Genomic DNA, 15,185 nt, shown 5'->3' with positions numbered 1-15,185 from the left:
AGAGTGATCTGGGGAAACCCTAAAGATCACGTAACTGTAATACCGCTTTCTCACACCGATAAAGGGAACCTAAAAAAGTTCTCAGGGAATCAGGGAATTTAACAAAACGCAAGAGGAGAGAGGGGAGAAACCCTCTGATGATCCTTCTGGTGACACTGCCTTTAAGGCAATAATGACACACACTACTTCCTTTGTTGTGTTTTGTTGTTGTGGTAGTAGTAAGGCAATCACATGTCCCATCACTGATTGGCTGACATTTCAGTACAGGTTGTAATGTTAGGTACTTTTGGTCTCTTTTTTTTCCTCCCAGCCTGCGATGTGGTTCAAAATAGATAAAGATGTGGCGCTGGAAGGATAGAGAAGTTAACACGTCTGCAGAAACCAAAACCGCTCAGGCGTTAGATAAACACCAGCTGGCAGGAGGACGGTAGCTACGGGATCCCGGAGTCAGGTTGGCGCGGCGTGCCAGACCCACAGCTCTGGGCTATATATGGGACATTTGACCGGACCGCCTGGCAGTCAAATAACTCCAGTCACTTTGCATTCAACAGGAAGCTAACCTACCTGCAGCAATACAGCATTAATACAGACGTCAAATCATTCTGCTCCAATCGGCTTAATCCCTGAAAAGACATCAGCACCCAACTATATAAAGCCGTGGCCCCAAAAGACACCTGTTTCATGCCAAAACAGTTAAAGGATTTCGGAAAGCAGTTTGCCATTTACATCCCCGGAGCCTTAAATAAGACTGTGAGGTCTAAAGTAAACCATCTGTCCCGAGGGAATGCCATGAAAGCGAAGTTTTAATGCACATCTGCAGTCAAAGGCGGCAGAAAGTTGAAAAAAAAAGAAAAAAAGAAAGGAAATAAAGCCCACCATGTGGAGATCAAACCAGGACGTAAAGCTCACAGCCACAACTATATTTCCACCATTAAAAGAAAGAAAGAAATGGAAACAACAAATGGGAAATTGGCCTTCCGCTTCTTTTATTGGACTTTTACCCACAAGAAAGTCTCAGTCTAGTTCAATTTGTGAAGCGTTAAGGGAGGGAGGGGATCACTCATTTTAAAAAAAGATAAAAGAAAAAAGAGGGAGCCTGCCAGGAGTTGAGGGCAACTTTAATTGAACCTCAATAGCAGCAAGCAACTTGCACCTTCAGGCACCAAACTTCTCGACAGACACACGTATTAAAACAGCAAGTGAGCGAGCTAACTGATCATCAACAACAACAAAAAACAATTTCATTTAACATTTTAAAGATCATTTCACAGCAAGTAGCAACAACAACCATTCTCTCCCTCTGAACGGCAACCACTTCCACCCTCCACCAACAACATCACACGAGACTCGTAAATGAACGTACATAACCTTAAGAACGAATCCAACTTTAAAGGAAGAGCAGGGAAAGAAGTTATTCTCGCGCTGCCGCTCACAGACACACAACCCGATTCGACGCGTGCGTGCGTGCTCGTAAAAAAAAAAAAAAAACTTTCCCCGGTTTAAAGTGCAACCCGCTCGGCCAAGTGGATGGAAGCGACAGGCGAACCTACCTTGTCCCGGCCATTTTTCTTCACATGGTAAAGAGGACGCAGAACGGTGGTAAAAGCCAAGAGCGATAAAAAAGCGATATGTGAACGGCCGAAGCCTCGACGTGTGTATGCGTGCTAGTGTGTGTGTGTGTGTGTGTGTGTCTCTGGGTCTCTGTATGTGCGCGCGCGCGAGCGGACAAGTGGAACCAGTGCGCAGGAGGCGGCGAATGCGGAACGGCTCCTCCGCCGGAGGTGAATCCGACACGGAGTCTCCGCCTCCGCACGTGAGTCAGAGGTTGGGACCGCTAGCCCGCCAAACCGCCCTGGCTGCGCGGACCAGACCGGACCCGACCGGACTGGACCGGACCAGTACGGCACGGTCCACTGGTACTACTTCTGCGGTTGGATCCAACCCCACGACCGACCGACCGACCGACAGACCGACACGCAGGCAGACAGACCCCCCTCGCCGGGTAGTTTACTGGAAGCGGAACACAGAGAACCCCCCCCCTAAACCCGCAAACCAGCAAAGCAAAACATTTGGCCCAGTTTAGCCGAGCGAGGCGCAGGCCGGGTAATAATAATGAGTTAATGAGTTAGGGGGGGCGAGTTGTTTTAACTTTCACATCGTACTTTTACGAAACATTCGTTGCAACTCCACCCCTTAAAAGCACTTTGTTGTAATTAAAATAGCTACGTGTTGAGATAGTTGGACAAATAAAGTTTCCCTTCTTCATTAAGCTGTTGAGATTGCAATTTAAGTTGATATAATTCCCAACCCCAGTCATTCAGAACTTGGCCGCTGGACGCACCTTGGTCTGTCTTTTTTTTTGAATATGGCATCTGTAACTTGATAGGCTCGTTTCCCACAACGCATCCCGACTCAAGTCAGCCAATCCCGAAGCTTTGTCTGATGTCAACCGGCTATTTGTCCCCCGCGGCCAACTGTCGTCGCAGGAGGCTGGACGTGATGATGTTGCTGTGTCTTTAAGCCGGCAGAGACACCTGCTGGCCACAAATTCAAACTGCACCACGACACCGAGGCACGAAGAGGGCAATTTAATGGAAAGACGCCACGAGTCGGTCGGCGTATGATCAAACACTTTATTCACAGTTACTATCAGCACTCAGGTCTATGGAAATATCATCTAAAAAAAGAAAAAAAAATTAAAGAAGCTAAGCTAGGCAGGTAGCTTAAATTCACATCAATAAGTAATACACTGTTGTGTTGTTCCTCTGGCAGAGTAAACTATACATCCATTACATTGTACATCTGATCACAGTGAACCTTTTAAGTGCTTTCCCCCCCATATAAAGTATGAAGAAAATAAAAGACAAACAAGACAAGCAAAAAAAAAAAAAAGTCTTGCAAGCTACTTTCCCCCCTCCTATGAGTAGACTAATTATTATACATTGAGGTCTGCCTCTTCAGTATTATAAAAAATATTGTAAACATTTATATTAATTGCACGACATACATTCAAATACATACTGTTCTGTACAGCAAGATTTCACTTGTGTGTGTTGTTCCCCTTGTAGCACCGTGCATGGCGAGCTGGAAGAAACGTGATACCTCTAACAGTGCGGTACAACACAAAGGAGCAAAAATGGCGTACGCTGTGGTCGACGCCGCCGTCTGTCGGCGGCCCAGCAGGTTCGGGCGGCGCGGCCGAGAGGAAATGGTCACGGTGGGCGTGGTCAAAGTTTGGGCGGACAACTCTTAACGTGGGAAGGGCAATCGCCTCATCTCATCACAGCGGCGGCGTAAAAAACATTCATCTGCGTTACGATCAGCTACGATACAAAAGATTATGGCCAGTAAGTTGGTTAACGCTGGTTGTTACAAGTCTGTGCCACTGGTGCAGACGTGTAGGTGCACCATGAGGTCATGACGAAGTCGTGCAGCAGCGGCGGCAGCAGCATCAGCGGAGATGACGTGTAACTCATCATGTTTCCATCCAGTAGAAGAGGAGAGAGATGGTGGAAGCTGACATAACGCTATGTACAAGCACTACAGTCAGGCAGGATGGGTTGCGGTCAGGAAACAGTTCCGCCTGATTCACGGCCTCCTGTTTGATGGAAGCAGTTTGGTAACACAGGATGTAATAATAATATTAATTGTGAGTGACTGGCGTGCGCCGGCAGAGCTCTTTCAGCCGTTTTCCTGGTTTCTGCATCTTCTCCGCCCCATCGGCTGAGAGCAGCGGAAGAGAGTCGACAACTCCAGATTAGATTAAATTAGCTCAGGTTACGGTCCATGGAAGTGTGGTCAAGGTCCTCGGGTTTCCCGTCGTTTTTTTTTTTTTTCCTCCCCTTCCGCCGCCGGAGGAAGCCGATGCGGTGGGTATGTCGGATGCGGGTGCTTAGCCAACCCATCCTTCCCAAATCTGCCCTCTGCACACAGGAAACAAATCATGTCAGTCTCACGCACCACTGAAGCCGCGGCACCGGAAAACCTGCGGCTCCAGTGGTTCTCTAAAAAAACACTGTGAGGGAGATTAAGAAATGACTGAATGCAGGACTCGGCAAACAGGACAGAACATGACAGAAGATCGCGCCCGCATCGCTTGTTACAGTCTTAGCCGAGTGGGCGGAGGGGAAAGAGGGCGGTGCAGCTTTCGCAATGCGGGTCAATGAGACTAACGATCAATAAGTAAAATAGACAAGTTTATCAGTCAGTATGGGAGAGAGGGAGAGCATGCCGGGTCATGTGACCAAGCGGAGGAGAACAAGGAGAGGGGGGGGGGGGGTTGGCAGCGGGTCAGAAGAGGAACAGATGGGTCATGACAAACTCACAGCGATTTGGAGGAGGGCTTCTTCACTTTTGGCCTCTTTCGACGATGAACTGGCCTGAAGCATGCACAGCACGCATACACGTGCAGGGCAAACGCACGTGCATGGAAACAGACGCACAGATACACACACACACACACACACACACACACACACACACACACACACACACACACACACACACACACACGTAAATGCATGCGCGCACACAGAGACACACGCACGCCCACACAAGCACAGCAGAAACAAGCAATTAGGCTTCATTACAACAACAACAGAAAAAAACCCAGGAAGAGCAGAAGAGGCAGGACTGAATGCGAGTCTCCCTCTGACGTCTCTGCCTGCGCATGCTGCAGCGACTGAGATCAGAACACTGGGAGCAGCGGCAGGCCGACGAGGTTCAATCTCAGCGCAGTTGTTGCATGTGTGTCGGCGTTGTGTTTTCTCTGCATGGCTGCCAGTGAGAGGGGAAAACAAGCTCTGGGGGGGGCCGTAAAGCTCTCTGAGCTCCGACGGCAACACAAATTCCATCTGCGCTGTTTGTCAAAGTGATCAACGCGGTGGTGACCCAATACCTGTATTCACTGAAGTAGTTCCGCTCTTTTCCCCCTGAAAGGAAGTGGATGCAACTTTAGTCCCAGTCTGAGCTGTCATCAATCATGTTTGTGTGGTGGTGTCGGGGGGGGGGCATGTGCTCACCCTTCTCCAGGTTGCACTGCTTGTGTCCCTTGCAGCCCCGAAGGTCCATGAGCTGTTGATGCATGGCATTGAGAGCGTTGCGGTCCAGGGTGCTGACAGCATTTATCAACTGCAGGAACAACAAGAGGGGAAAAACATTAGCGTCATTTGAAAGAAATATTGCTAATCTCATAAACACACTAGGGGTAGGGAGGGGCTTGTTTTCCCCCAAAGCCAAAAGGAGCGTGATAGAATAGAATACAATAGAATAGAATAGAACACCTTTATTAATCCCACGTTGGGGAAATTACAGCAACAAAAATCAGTGCAAAAACTGATTAAAAAAACAAGATATTTACACGTTATGAACAGTTTGATTATTTACAGTTATCTACATGATACGATGTGCGCGACTGTTGTCGTTACTGGCAGGTTGTTTGTCTGTGTTTCTGCACTTGTGTGTCTCTGACAAACAGGATACCTGGTAGGGGTCAGTGTTGATGTCAAAATACTCCAGGAAGCCGGTGGCAAATTCACAGAACAGGAAGTTGTGTGTGTCATTGATGGTCCTCAGGCACCAGTACGTGTTGTTATTGGCGCTGGTGCAGGCGCAGAATGGACCCACTGAGAGAGGGAGGGTACAGGTTGGGCGGGCGAGGAAGGGAGGGGTGAGAGTAGAAAACAAGCGGATGTGACAGCCAGCAGTGTTCCCAGGAAAGTATTATTTTCACCAAAAGCTGCTTTGGAAATTATAAAACACATTCCACAGTTGTTATTGTTGTTTTTATTCCTCACTTGTCCAGAAGGGGGCAGTCTGCCAGTGGTGGTTGTCGTGGGTGAAGCAGGTGAGGCCCGGCATGCTGCAGGTGTCGTTGTTTTGGAGCCTCTTGAGGAATTTGCGTAGTTTCTTCCTGCGTTTCTGCTCCTTCTGCAGCCACTGACTCTTCTGCTTCGATGGGACTCTGATGGAAAAACAAAGAAAGACATTCGGTCAAGCAAAAGAAAATGTGACAACAACAAAAACAAAAACAGCGATCGATTCTATTCTGTGTACCTGAGTGCTTGCATGCGTGCCGCCGTGAGCCTGAGGGCCTCTTCGTTCTTCGTGAAGTAACTGCAGGGAGGGTGAGAAATCAATTACAAACGCACATAAACAAACATGAAAATAAACAAATAAACAAACTTTGATCTACTAGATGGTGCTGATGGTGGCCGGCGGCTCTGCAGCGCCCTCACCTGGGCGTGTCACACTGACATTCCTCTGGCCGAGCGTTCTTCAGGTGATCTTTGACCTCACGGAGGTTCTTGATTTTGGTCTGCAAGGTTTCAATCTGAGCCAAATGAGGAAGACACACACACACACACACACACACACACACACACACACACACACACACACACACACACCTTTAGCAAACTAACAACCTGTGAAAGAGGTTTCATGGTGCTGGATTTATGGACAGCAGAGGGCAGAAGAACCTCGTGCTCGATGTGCAGCTTGTGGTCCTTCCACGCCTGGAGAGACTTGTAGAGGCCGCCATCACACTTGACCGAGTCGTTCATGAGAATAGAGCACCTTCAGGAGAGAAGAGATGATTACAGGCAGCCGTTTCGCGGCGGTGCGGCCGGACGAAGGCTGCAGCACCTGTAGGTGACTTTGAGAGCAGAGAGTGGAGTGAGACTCTTGCTGCTGGTGGGCTTCGCTGCCGGTCCTATGCCGCTGGACTCCTCCTCCTCGTTGTCGCGGTCCTCCTCGGCCCCCACCCCTCCGCTCCAGTCTCGGCCCCAGCTGATGTTCCGGGGGCCGAGGGGCCGGTAGCCCTCCTCCAGATCCACGGCGTACAGGTCTCCGCCCAGCTCGTAGGACACGGCGCGGGCCCAGCGCTTCCTGGAGACACTCTTAGCGGGTTTCAGGTCCGAGTAGGATGAGATGGAGGGGCCTGAAGGAGACGGACACACAGAGAGGAGTTGGATTCTGAGCCTCGAGCTGAGGGATGTCGGCTGGCGGGCGGAAAAAACACACTGCTGCATATTAGTGTCATATTATCCGGTTAGTTTTTGCTCCAGGTGATTTAAGGATTAATACTATGAAAAAAAACAACACTTTTTCAATGTTTATTATATAAATTGTGTGTAGCCTGTCATTAACAAGCATGCTTTACTTCTTTTGCCTGCACCATTTTTCACACAGTGTGCAAAGGCTGAAGGTTCTCAAAATGAGCTATCTGTGATGTCACAAAGGGTAGTGATACCTTCCTCTTGGGCTAACTTGTTTTTAATCCCCTTCCAAGATATGAAAGGTCCAAACATCAATTTTAACAGGAAGCTAAACACACAGTGTTTTCACAGGAGACTGTCTCCACTTTTAGCCCTCTGTTTACAGGAGACAGTAAACAGAGGGCTAAAAACACGTTGTTCTGGAACTCCACAGAGGTTTAAAGATTATGAGACGAGAAATAAAGTTTTGAAAACAAGTTGAATATGGGAGCTTTAAAAAGGCTCTCTTTTGTCGTACCCCGGTTCACCACCAGATGGCAGCACAGACACACACAGGCGCTCTTCACTCATTAAACACTACAAAAAGCTGGCAATTTTAACCCGAGATAAACGACCTTTTTGGTTTGGCGAAGCTTTTCAGGCAACTGCGGTACCGCTTGAAAAACAAAAACATAAGACAAAAAGGCAACTGTGAGCCTATAAAACCTAAACCTATAAAGCAGGAGTCACCAACCTTCTTGGCACTGAGAGCAACTTCATGGGTCCCGAGTCATAAAACGGGCCATCAGTTTGCTACACTGTCCTGAAATAACAAACGCATGTGGTCCTTGGGGGCTACCAGGTTGCTGCGGGAACCACGTTAGTGACCCGTGCTGTAAAGGCTCTCTTTTGTCCTACCCCGGTTCACCACCAGATGGCAGCACAGGCACACACAGGCGCTCTTCACTCATTAAACACTTCAAAAAGCGCGTAATTTTAACCCGAGATAAACGGGCCTTTTGGCGAAGCTTTGCAAGCAACTGCGGTACCGTTTGAAAAACAAAACAAAAGACAAAAAGGCAACCCTGAGCCTATAAATAGCCTCCGTCTCCATCCCTCCAGAATAGTGTTGCGCAGGAGTGAGGCGCGGAAACTCACTCTTCTTGGGGAACAGCCGCTTCCTCTTGACGACCGGCGCCTGGAAGGCGGCGCTGGCGGCACAGTTGCAGCTGTTGGAGGTGGCGGCAGGGGCAGCCGCGGCGGAGGCCAGGGGTGCGGGGCCGCGGGCCATCAGGGCCTGCATGCGCGGGGCGTAGAGGCTGGCCATGCCCTTGCACTTGTACAGCCTCAGCTTGCCCGTCGGGTCCTCCACGCACTGCCACTTCTGAAAGGGAAACATCAAGGACTTCAAACAAGAGCTGCTCTCCACCTCCCTGACGAGAGCGTTCAGGTGTTCTCTTTATCGAGGGTCTGGAACACGTGCTGTCTGTGACACTTGTGCATGCGCGGCACACTCGGCGGCTGCACGCCACTCTGAGGGATTAAAACAGACACTTTGATGTGAAATCAGAGGGTAATGGCTGCGTATTACGCTCGCTAAATTGTCATTCTGGACAAGGCGCGTTTTTTGTGCGTCTGCACCTGAGGCTTGAATAAGGAAGGCTCTGATTTTGATGTTTATTGTTTTGGAGCTCCCCGCGGCCGCACGTACCTGTCCAGGCTGCTGGCAGGAGGTCTGGTACTCAGCCTTCTGGCACAGGTCCCTCACCCGCTGATATTTTGGCAGGAAGTTCTCCTCCTGGGCCATCTCCTTCCCATCGGCTCTCTTGTGAGGAGGCTTCCTAATGGGACGGGACGAGAGAGGAGAGGCAGACGATATTTTCTTTAATCAGCGTCAAAGACAAGGACAAGGAGTCTGATTTCATCCGAAGACGGTGCCTGGAATGGAAACGCGTCCTGGAAAAGGTCAATCAATGTTTCCGAGCTACTGCTGCTGCTGCAGACTGAAGGCTGGGGAAAAGCTCAGAGTACTTCCTCTGGACATGTCTGTTGTCTCTTTTCATTGGAAACATACAGCAGTGGAAAAACGCCCTTAAAATTTGACTCGATCCAAATTATTGCCATCACATATTTGCCATATTTTCTTTTTTTGGTGTGTGTTTCAAAAGGTTTGCCTGCATCAGAGACAGAGAGGATTTTTGATCGGTTGTTCATTATGAATAAGACAAATAAGAATAAGAAGCAGCAAGTGGGTCAGTGTTGGTGAGTGCACTGAAATCAGATGCACTTGGAGACATAACACTGATTCCTAGCGCAATATAATAATGATAATAATGATAATATATCATCATCATACATGAGGTGTCAAAAAATGTTTATTCCACCATCGTGTTAAAACATGACATGCACATTATTTAAGGACGGTCTCCACTTTATCAGTGTATTGCCGGTGGTGAATCCAGCGCTGGTGTGTAGAGCGGAGACCTACCCTCGCTCCACCAGGAAGGAGTCTCTCCAGGTTTTACTCTTCCTGTTGAACTGGAACCTGGGACAAAGAAAAGAAAAGAAATCAGAAAAAAAGAAATTCAGTTGAATCCGGTTGAATCCAGTTGAACCACTCTGATATTTGCACAGAACAAACACAGGCTCCTGTTCAGAATGCCATCCTTGTACCGCTCCATTCTTATACATCGGCTAAACTTTACTTTGAGGCCGGCCAATTTCTCCGCCGCCTTAATCCAGGGCCTTTTTAAATGCCATTCTTAAAGTGTCTGCTGAATGTCACAACACTGGAGAGGAGGGGGAGGGGGGGGGAGCAGAAATAACCAACCACGGTCGTGCGTGCGTGCGTGCTCGTTCACCTATTGACGGGCTTGTCTGTGTCCAGCAGCTTGAGGATGGACTTGCCGTCCATTTCAGCCGGGATGTCGATACCGGCCATGTCCAGCATTGTCGGCGCCAGGTCGATGTTGAGCACGATGTGAGGGTTCCTGCGAAGAAAGCGAGAGGCGAGTGATGTTTTCCCGCCGGGGAGGAAAATGTCAGCAAAATCTGCCACGTTTAATGAATGCAGGCGCGGCAGAACGTGGATGGGCCGCATCACTCACACGGCGCCCTGCTCCACGCTGGGGCCTCGCACGTAGAACGGAACACGGATGTCAAACTCATAGGGCATGGACTTGCCCTTGACCAGGCCGAACTGGCCGATGTGGTAGCCGTGGTCCGAGGTGTAAATGACGTAGGTGTTGTCCAGCTCCCCCGTCTCCACCAGCATGTTGTACATCTGCAGGAAGACGGTCAAACAGTGGTGGGGGTGGTGATGAAGTACTGGAGACTGGTCTTGGCCTCCAGACCACTTTTTAAGAGTCTCGGTCTCGGAGGCATTTTCACTGGGTCTTGTCTCAGTAAAAATGCAAACTTTTTAGAAGCAAACTTGAATTTAAAAAGTGTGTTGTTATTTTTCTTTTATATATAAAGTCTTGGTCTTGTCTCAATCTCGATACTCTCCAGTCTTGATAATATCTCGGTCTCGGTTGGTGCGGTCTTGACTACAACACTCGGCGGCGGTCCGATAGGAAACAATTCACCAAGTGTGTCAGCGGAAAGATTTCATGGTCGCAGTCGGAACAAGCACAGCTCTCCCAGGACTGGAGACAGTCGCAGCGAGTGCGTGTGTGTATGTGTGTGTGTGTGTGTATGTGTGTATGTGTGTGTGTGTGTGTGTGTGAAAGAGAGTTTGTGTGTCTCCCTGCCCACCTTCTCCATGCTGTCGTCCACCGACAGCAGCGTCTGCATCCGCCGGCGCTGCAGCATGTTGGTGAACTGCATGTGGACGGGCTTCATGGCTCCCGTGTAGCGCAGGATCCAATGCTTGTCCAGATTGGGGGCATAGTTGTAGCTCGGAGTTCTGAGAGAGCGAGCGAGCGAGAGAGAGAGAGAGAGAGAGAGAGAGAGAGATGAGAGAAACTCCTCGACACAGAAAATAGGCTCATCTCTGAGTCCTCTGTTCACGCGCTGCTCTACACTGCTGAACGCAGCAGCGTGAGGTGGGAATAACAGAGGTAATGACATTAAGCTTTGCCGTCACATTATTTGAAACCTCTTCTCCAAAAAAGCTTGCCAGCTTCGATCAATAGTCCTCGGTAACCCCTCCCCCCCCCTCCCCCCCACCACCACCACCCGCAACTTGATCAATAATTAACTATGCGGTAAATGGAACTTTAATTATTGGAGAATAAACATGGCCCAACAGCGAATGAGAAGCGAGCGAGGAGAAAATATATTCAACGTCTGAGTGGGTCGATTTGACTCCTAATGCCTCGCCGCTCGGCCTGCTGTGGAGATTCTAATGCAGTGTGAAGGTGTGCCTGCAGGGCACTCAGGTGAGAAGACCATTCATCAGCGACGCAATGCAGGACTTTTACTGCCCCCCCCCCTCCTTTTTTTCCCTTCCACGTTCGTTGTTGATTGGAGCAGAGGGAGGTACGCAGCTGGAGCGGCGCTCTCAGAAAACATCGCCCGCAGGAGCGCAGATTTATGTAGAATGAGCAATTAAAAGTTAGTACAAAGACACAGGGGCTGAATTTCATCGAGATGTGTTTGCCGTGTAGCATCTGCACGGCACAGGTTAACGATGCTGGAGGGGATTGGCAGAACCGGAGGGAAACTGTAGTCTCATTACTGGTCTGGGATCAGTCCCTGGAGACCGGCGGCGGGGCCCTGCAGCTAGCCAGCAGCGCCCGGTGAGGAGGGCAGAGGCGGGGAGACGAAGGAGCTGAGAGACGTCTCCGGTTATTACCTGTCCGCCCGACATTCATCATTCAAGGCCGCACTTTGATCACAGCAGACAAAAAGACTACAAATTAGCCGAGTTAAACAATGTGTACTTCAAAAGTTACAGCCAGGCATCGTCTGAATGTGTGTGTGTGTGTGTGTGTGTGTGTGTGTGGATATGATGAGCTCAGCTGCCAAGAGTGCACTGCAGGCACAGGGAGATAAGATCGAGCTGAGATTATGAAAAATTTGGAGTGGTGAAGAGGATGGTGGTGGTGGTGGTGTGTGTGTGTGTGTGTGTGTGTGTGTGTGTGTGTCGAGTGAAGACCTTCAAACGGGTGGCATGAAATAAAGAAAAAAAAAGAGCAAGAAGAGAAGCCTCGTGGTTTCCTGCTGCTACCCACTGAAACCAAGTGGGCATCAACGGAAGGCAAACAGTTGAGGTTATCAGGTGGCTCGCAGCTGGTGGGGTTCCGTGGCTCACGCAGCCGCCGGCTGCTAACACAGTCGATGTGTGTGTGTGTGTGTGTGTGTGTGTGTGTGGGGGGGGGGGGGGCGGCGGGGGCGGCGGCTTACATGTGCTGCGAGGCGTTGGGGAAGGCGGTGCTGTACTGGGGGGCCGAGTCCTCTGGACCATGTGGGGCCACGTGGCTCAGCACCATCATCACAGGCCGGTTGGGATACATCCTCTTAGACATGCGGAAGTAGTTGATGCTGTCGTTGGTGATGATGTCTGTCAGGTAGTCCTGCAGGGAGGGCACACACACACACACACACACACACACACACACACACACACACACACACACACATTTTAAAGACCCATATTATTTTAAAATGAATTGTATATTTTTAATGTGAACGTCTATCCTGTCTCACTCTCCCAGGAAGCCCCTCCTTTACTTCCTGTACTGCCAAAACACACAAAAGTCAAAAATTCTACATTGATCAAGGAATCAGCCCTGGATGATGTCACAGAGGGCACTAATAGATCTCCCAGGTTAGTGTTGGTGCATGGTTTTTAGTGTAAGGGCCAAAGGAAAAGCACCAGTTTTAGCAGGAAGCTGAAACACAGGCTCAATAAGCTGCTTTTTATTGAGATCTATAAAAAGTTTTTTTTGGACAAACAAAACAATGAATCTGCTCAGCTGGAGTCCAATAAAAACAGAAGTAAAGGTCTGACAATAACCAGAATATGGGAGCGTTCATAAATTTATGACCACAAAAGGTCCCACTGTCATTGCTGGACGTTATTGGAATCGCCAGCCCTTTGTTTCCGAGCTGCTGCCTCTATCGCAGGAAATAGCGAGTCACAATAGGGACGCCACAGGGGAGGAGCCTCTTGAGACAGTTGGTGTTGGTGTGAAATCCTAAAAAAAAACTATAAACACCTTGGGGTAGTCGCTGCTGTGCTTCTCTCGCACGCCGTTCCTGCAGAGGGTGTAGTTGTAGAAGCGGGAGTTCTTCACCAGCGCTACCCACTCCTTCCAGCCAGGGGGCACATAGGAGCCGTTGTACTCGTTCAGATACTTGCCGAAGAAGGCTGAGGGAGGAACAAGACGGCGTCACGGCTCTGACCATTGGCCATTAAAAAAATATGTCATGCGCTTCAGGCGTCTCACCCGTCCTGTAGCCCGAGTTGTTGAGGTGCACGGCGAAGGTGTGCGGCTCGTGGTGGGCCTGCCACGACGGCGACGAGCAGTTCTCGTTGTTGGTGTACGTGTGGTGGTTGTGCACGTACTTGCCCGTCAGGATGGAGGAGCGCGACGGGCAGCACATGGGCGTGGTGGAGAAGGCGTTGGAGAAGTGGGTGCCGCCCTTCTCCATGAAGCGCCGCGTCTTGTTCATGGCCTGCATGGAGCCTGCGGGGGGGAGGGGGGTGGGGCGGTCAGTGGCGTCGGGGGGAGGAGGGTGAGGAGAGGAAGTGTTTGTTTTTTTTGTTGAATGTTGAATTTCTGTTTTTATTTTTTCTGTGAAGCACTTTGAGATGCATTGATAATGCATGAAAAGCGCTATATAAATAAAGTTTTGATTGATTGATTGATTGATTGATTGATTGATTGATTGATTGATGGAAGTGTGAAGGTGATGTGAGGCGTATGACGTGCAGTTGCTGATGTGGAGGAGGAGAAGGAACTCAAACGAAGGGACGGATCTCTCGGGCAAAGCGTCGCCCGTGTGCGTCCCTGGTGCGAGGGAGGCAACCGTGGTGATTGCATGAGGGGAAAACAGATGCTCGGCCACGAATTCCCGCTTTTCAATGGGGAGCCCCTCTGAGTGGCGATCAGCAGCAGACAAAAGGTGTCAGCGAAGCCATTATGCAGCCACTCCAGGCCAGAAGCGCCGCTGAAGGACTGGGCCGAGATGGGAGATGGCCGGCCGGGGCTTTGGCACGCAGACAATGGGAGCCAGAGGCCGCCCTCGTTTGATGCCAGCAGTGGAGGGGGGGTGGGCAAGGGGAGGGGGCACATGACTTTGAGCGGGCCAGTTGTTAGCGTGCCAAGAGGCAGAATTAGGGCTGACTTTCCCCCGGCTGACGCCGTTGGATGCACATGGAGAGAGGCGTGTGCACACAGGCGGCGGCAGCGGCGCACACAAAGCCAACAGAGAGCGACAGATGCCACCGCAAACACGGCCGAGATGAAAAACAAAACGAGCGCGGCGAGGTGTGAAGGGACAGGGAGGGTCGGGCGTGGGGGGAGTTACCCAGCTCGATGTCCTGGTCGTCGGTCAGCACCAGGATGATGTTGGGCCGGACGTTGCGGGCGTAGCGGTCCCTCTGCAGCCGCGGGCGCAGTCGGTACCCGGACAGGTAGCCGGAGGCGTGGCAGGCGAGGGGGAGGAGGAGGAGGCTGGCGAGGAGCAGGAGGAGGAGGTGGGGGAGGGGGGCCGGGAGCCCCGGCGCTGCCATGACGACGCTGACCTGCAGTCACCTCCTCAGACCTCGGCTTCACATGTAGGAGGAGTCGGCGGCTCCCAAGCTTCCACCTGGAGGAGGGGGGGAGGGAGGGAGGGAGGGCGGGAGGAGCAGAGAGCCATGAGGATGATATTACACACTAGTGTTGTAGTTCTGGAGATTGGTTCTGGTCTCCAGACCAATTTTTAAGGCCCTCGGTCTCTTCTCAGACTCGGAGGTATTTTTTACTGGGTCTTGTCTCGGTCTCGGACAGGATGGACTCAGAACTTTTGATCAAGACCAGTCAAGACTCAGCCAACACTACAACGACTGATCTATTTTTTAATTTAATGAAGCAAAGTTGTTTTTTTTGAAAATGGTTCAAAATAGTTGGCAAAGCAGGAAATTGTAAAAAAAATAAAAAATCTCTGATATTTAAAGTCTTGGTCTTCTCTCTAGTCTTGGTAATGTCTTGGCCTCAGTTGGTGCAGTCTTGACTACAACACTTACACACACACACACGACAGTGAGGAAACCAG

At 50.3% G+C, this 15,185-nt stretch overlaps 2 protein-coding genes across 6 annotated transcripts in view; both read right to left on the bottom strand.

The window, feature by feature from the left end:
* The window catches only part of arhgap46a (Rho GTPase activating protein 46a), a 33,070-nt gene extending 31,192 nt beyond the window's left edge, over window positions 1-1,878 (bottom strand). For both annotated transcript variants that reach the window (XM_076047944.1, XM_076047945.1), the window contains exon 1: window positions 1,551-1,878. In XM_076047944.1, the coding sequence (XP_075904059.1) occupies window positions 1,551-1,564 (14 nt within the window). In that variant the 5' untranslated portion in view covers window positions 1,565-1,878. The remainder of the gene's footprint in view (window positions 1-1,550) is intronic.
* A 735-nt stretch (window positions 1,879-2,613) lies between these two features.
* sulf2a (sulfatase 2a) overlaps window positions 2,614-15,185 on the bottom strand; it is a 46,334-nt gene continuing 33,762 nt past the window's right edge. For 3 of the 4 annotated variants that reach the window (XM_076047956.1, XM_076047958.1, XM_076047957.1), the window contains 20 exons: window positions 14,457-14,738; window positions 13,373-13,612; window positions 13,142-13,293; window positions 12,327-12,496; window positions 10,734-10,884; window positions 10,085-10,260; window positions 9,839-9,967; window positions 9,466-9,522; window positions 8,689-8,818; window positions 8,136-8,361; window positions 6,646-6,940; window positions 6,480-6,576; window positions 6,237-6,331; window positions 6,055-6,114; window positions 5,796-5,962; window positions 5,482-5,624; window positions 5,022-5,130; window positions 4,898-4,931; window positions 4,326-4,379; window positions 2,614-3,923 (listed from right to left, as the gene is read on the bottom strand). In XM_076047956.1, the coding sequence (XP_075904071.1) occupies window positions 3,893-3,923; window positions 4,326-4,379; window positions 4,898-4,931; window positions 5,022-5,130; window positions 5,482-5,624; window positions 5,796-5,962; window positions 6,055-6,114; window positions 6,237-6,331; window positions 6,480-6,576; window positions 6,646-6,940; window positions 8,136-8,361; window positions 8,689-8,818; window positions 9,466-9,522; window positions 9,839-9,967; window positions 10,085-10,260; window positions 10,734-10,884; window positions 12,327-12,496; window positions 13,142-13,293; window positions 13,373-13,612; window positions 14,457-14,661 (2,721 nt within the window). In that variant the 5' untranslated portion in view covers window positions 14,662-14,738 and the 3' untranslated portion in view covers window positions 2,614-3,892. The remainder of the gene's footprint in view (window positions 3,924-4,325; window positions 4,380-4,897; window positions 4,932-5,021; window positions 5,131-5,481; window positions 5,625-5,795; window positions 5,963-6,054; window positions 6,115-6,236; window positions 6,332-6,479; window positions 6,577-6,645; window positions 6,941-8,135; window positions 8,362-8,688; window positions 8,819-9,465; window positions 9,523-9,838; window positions 9,968-10,084; window positions 10,261-10,733; window positions 10,885-12,326; window positions 12,497-13,141; window positions 13,294-13,372; window positions 13,613-14,456; window positions 14,739-15,185) is intronic. The other variant, XM_076047959.1, reaches the window with a different exon arrangement.

This window comes from Nelusetta ayraudi, unplaced genomic scaffold (assembly GCF_046127955.1).
Source record: "Nelusetta ayraudi isolate G7.1 ecotype Tasmania unplaced genomic scaffold, CSIRO-AGI_Nayr_v1 ptg000096l, whole genome shotgun sequence".
NCBI lineage: Eukaryota > Metazoa > Chordata > Actinopteri > Tetraodontiformes > Monacanthidae > Nelusetta > Nelusetta ayraudi.
The sequence above is the reverse complement of the archived record's forward strand: the minus strand, read 5'-3'. Positions and strand labels throughout refer to the sequence as shown.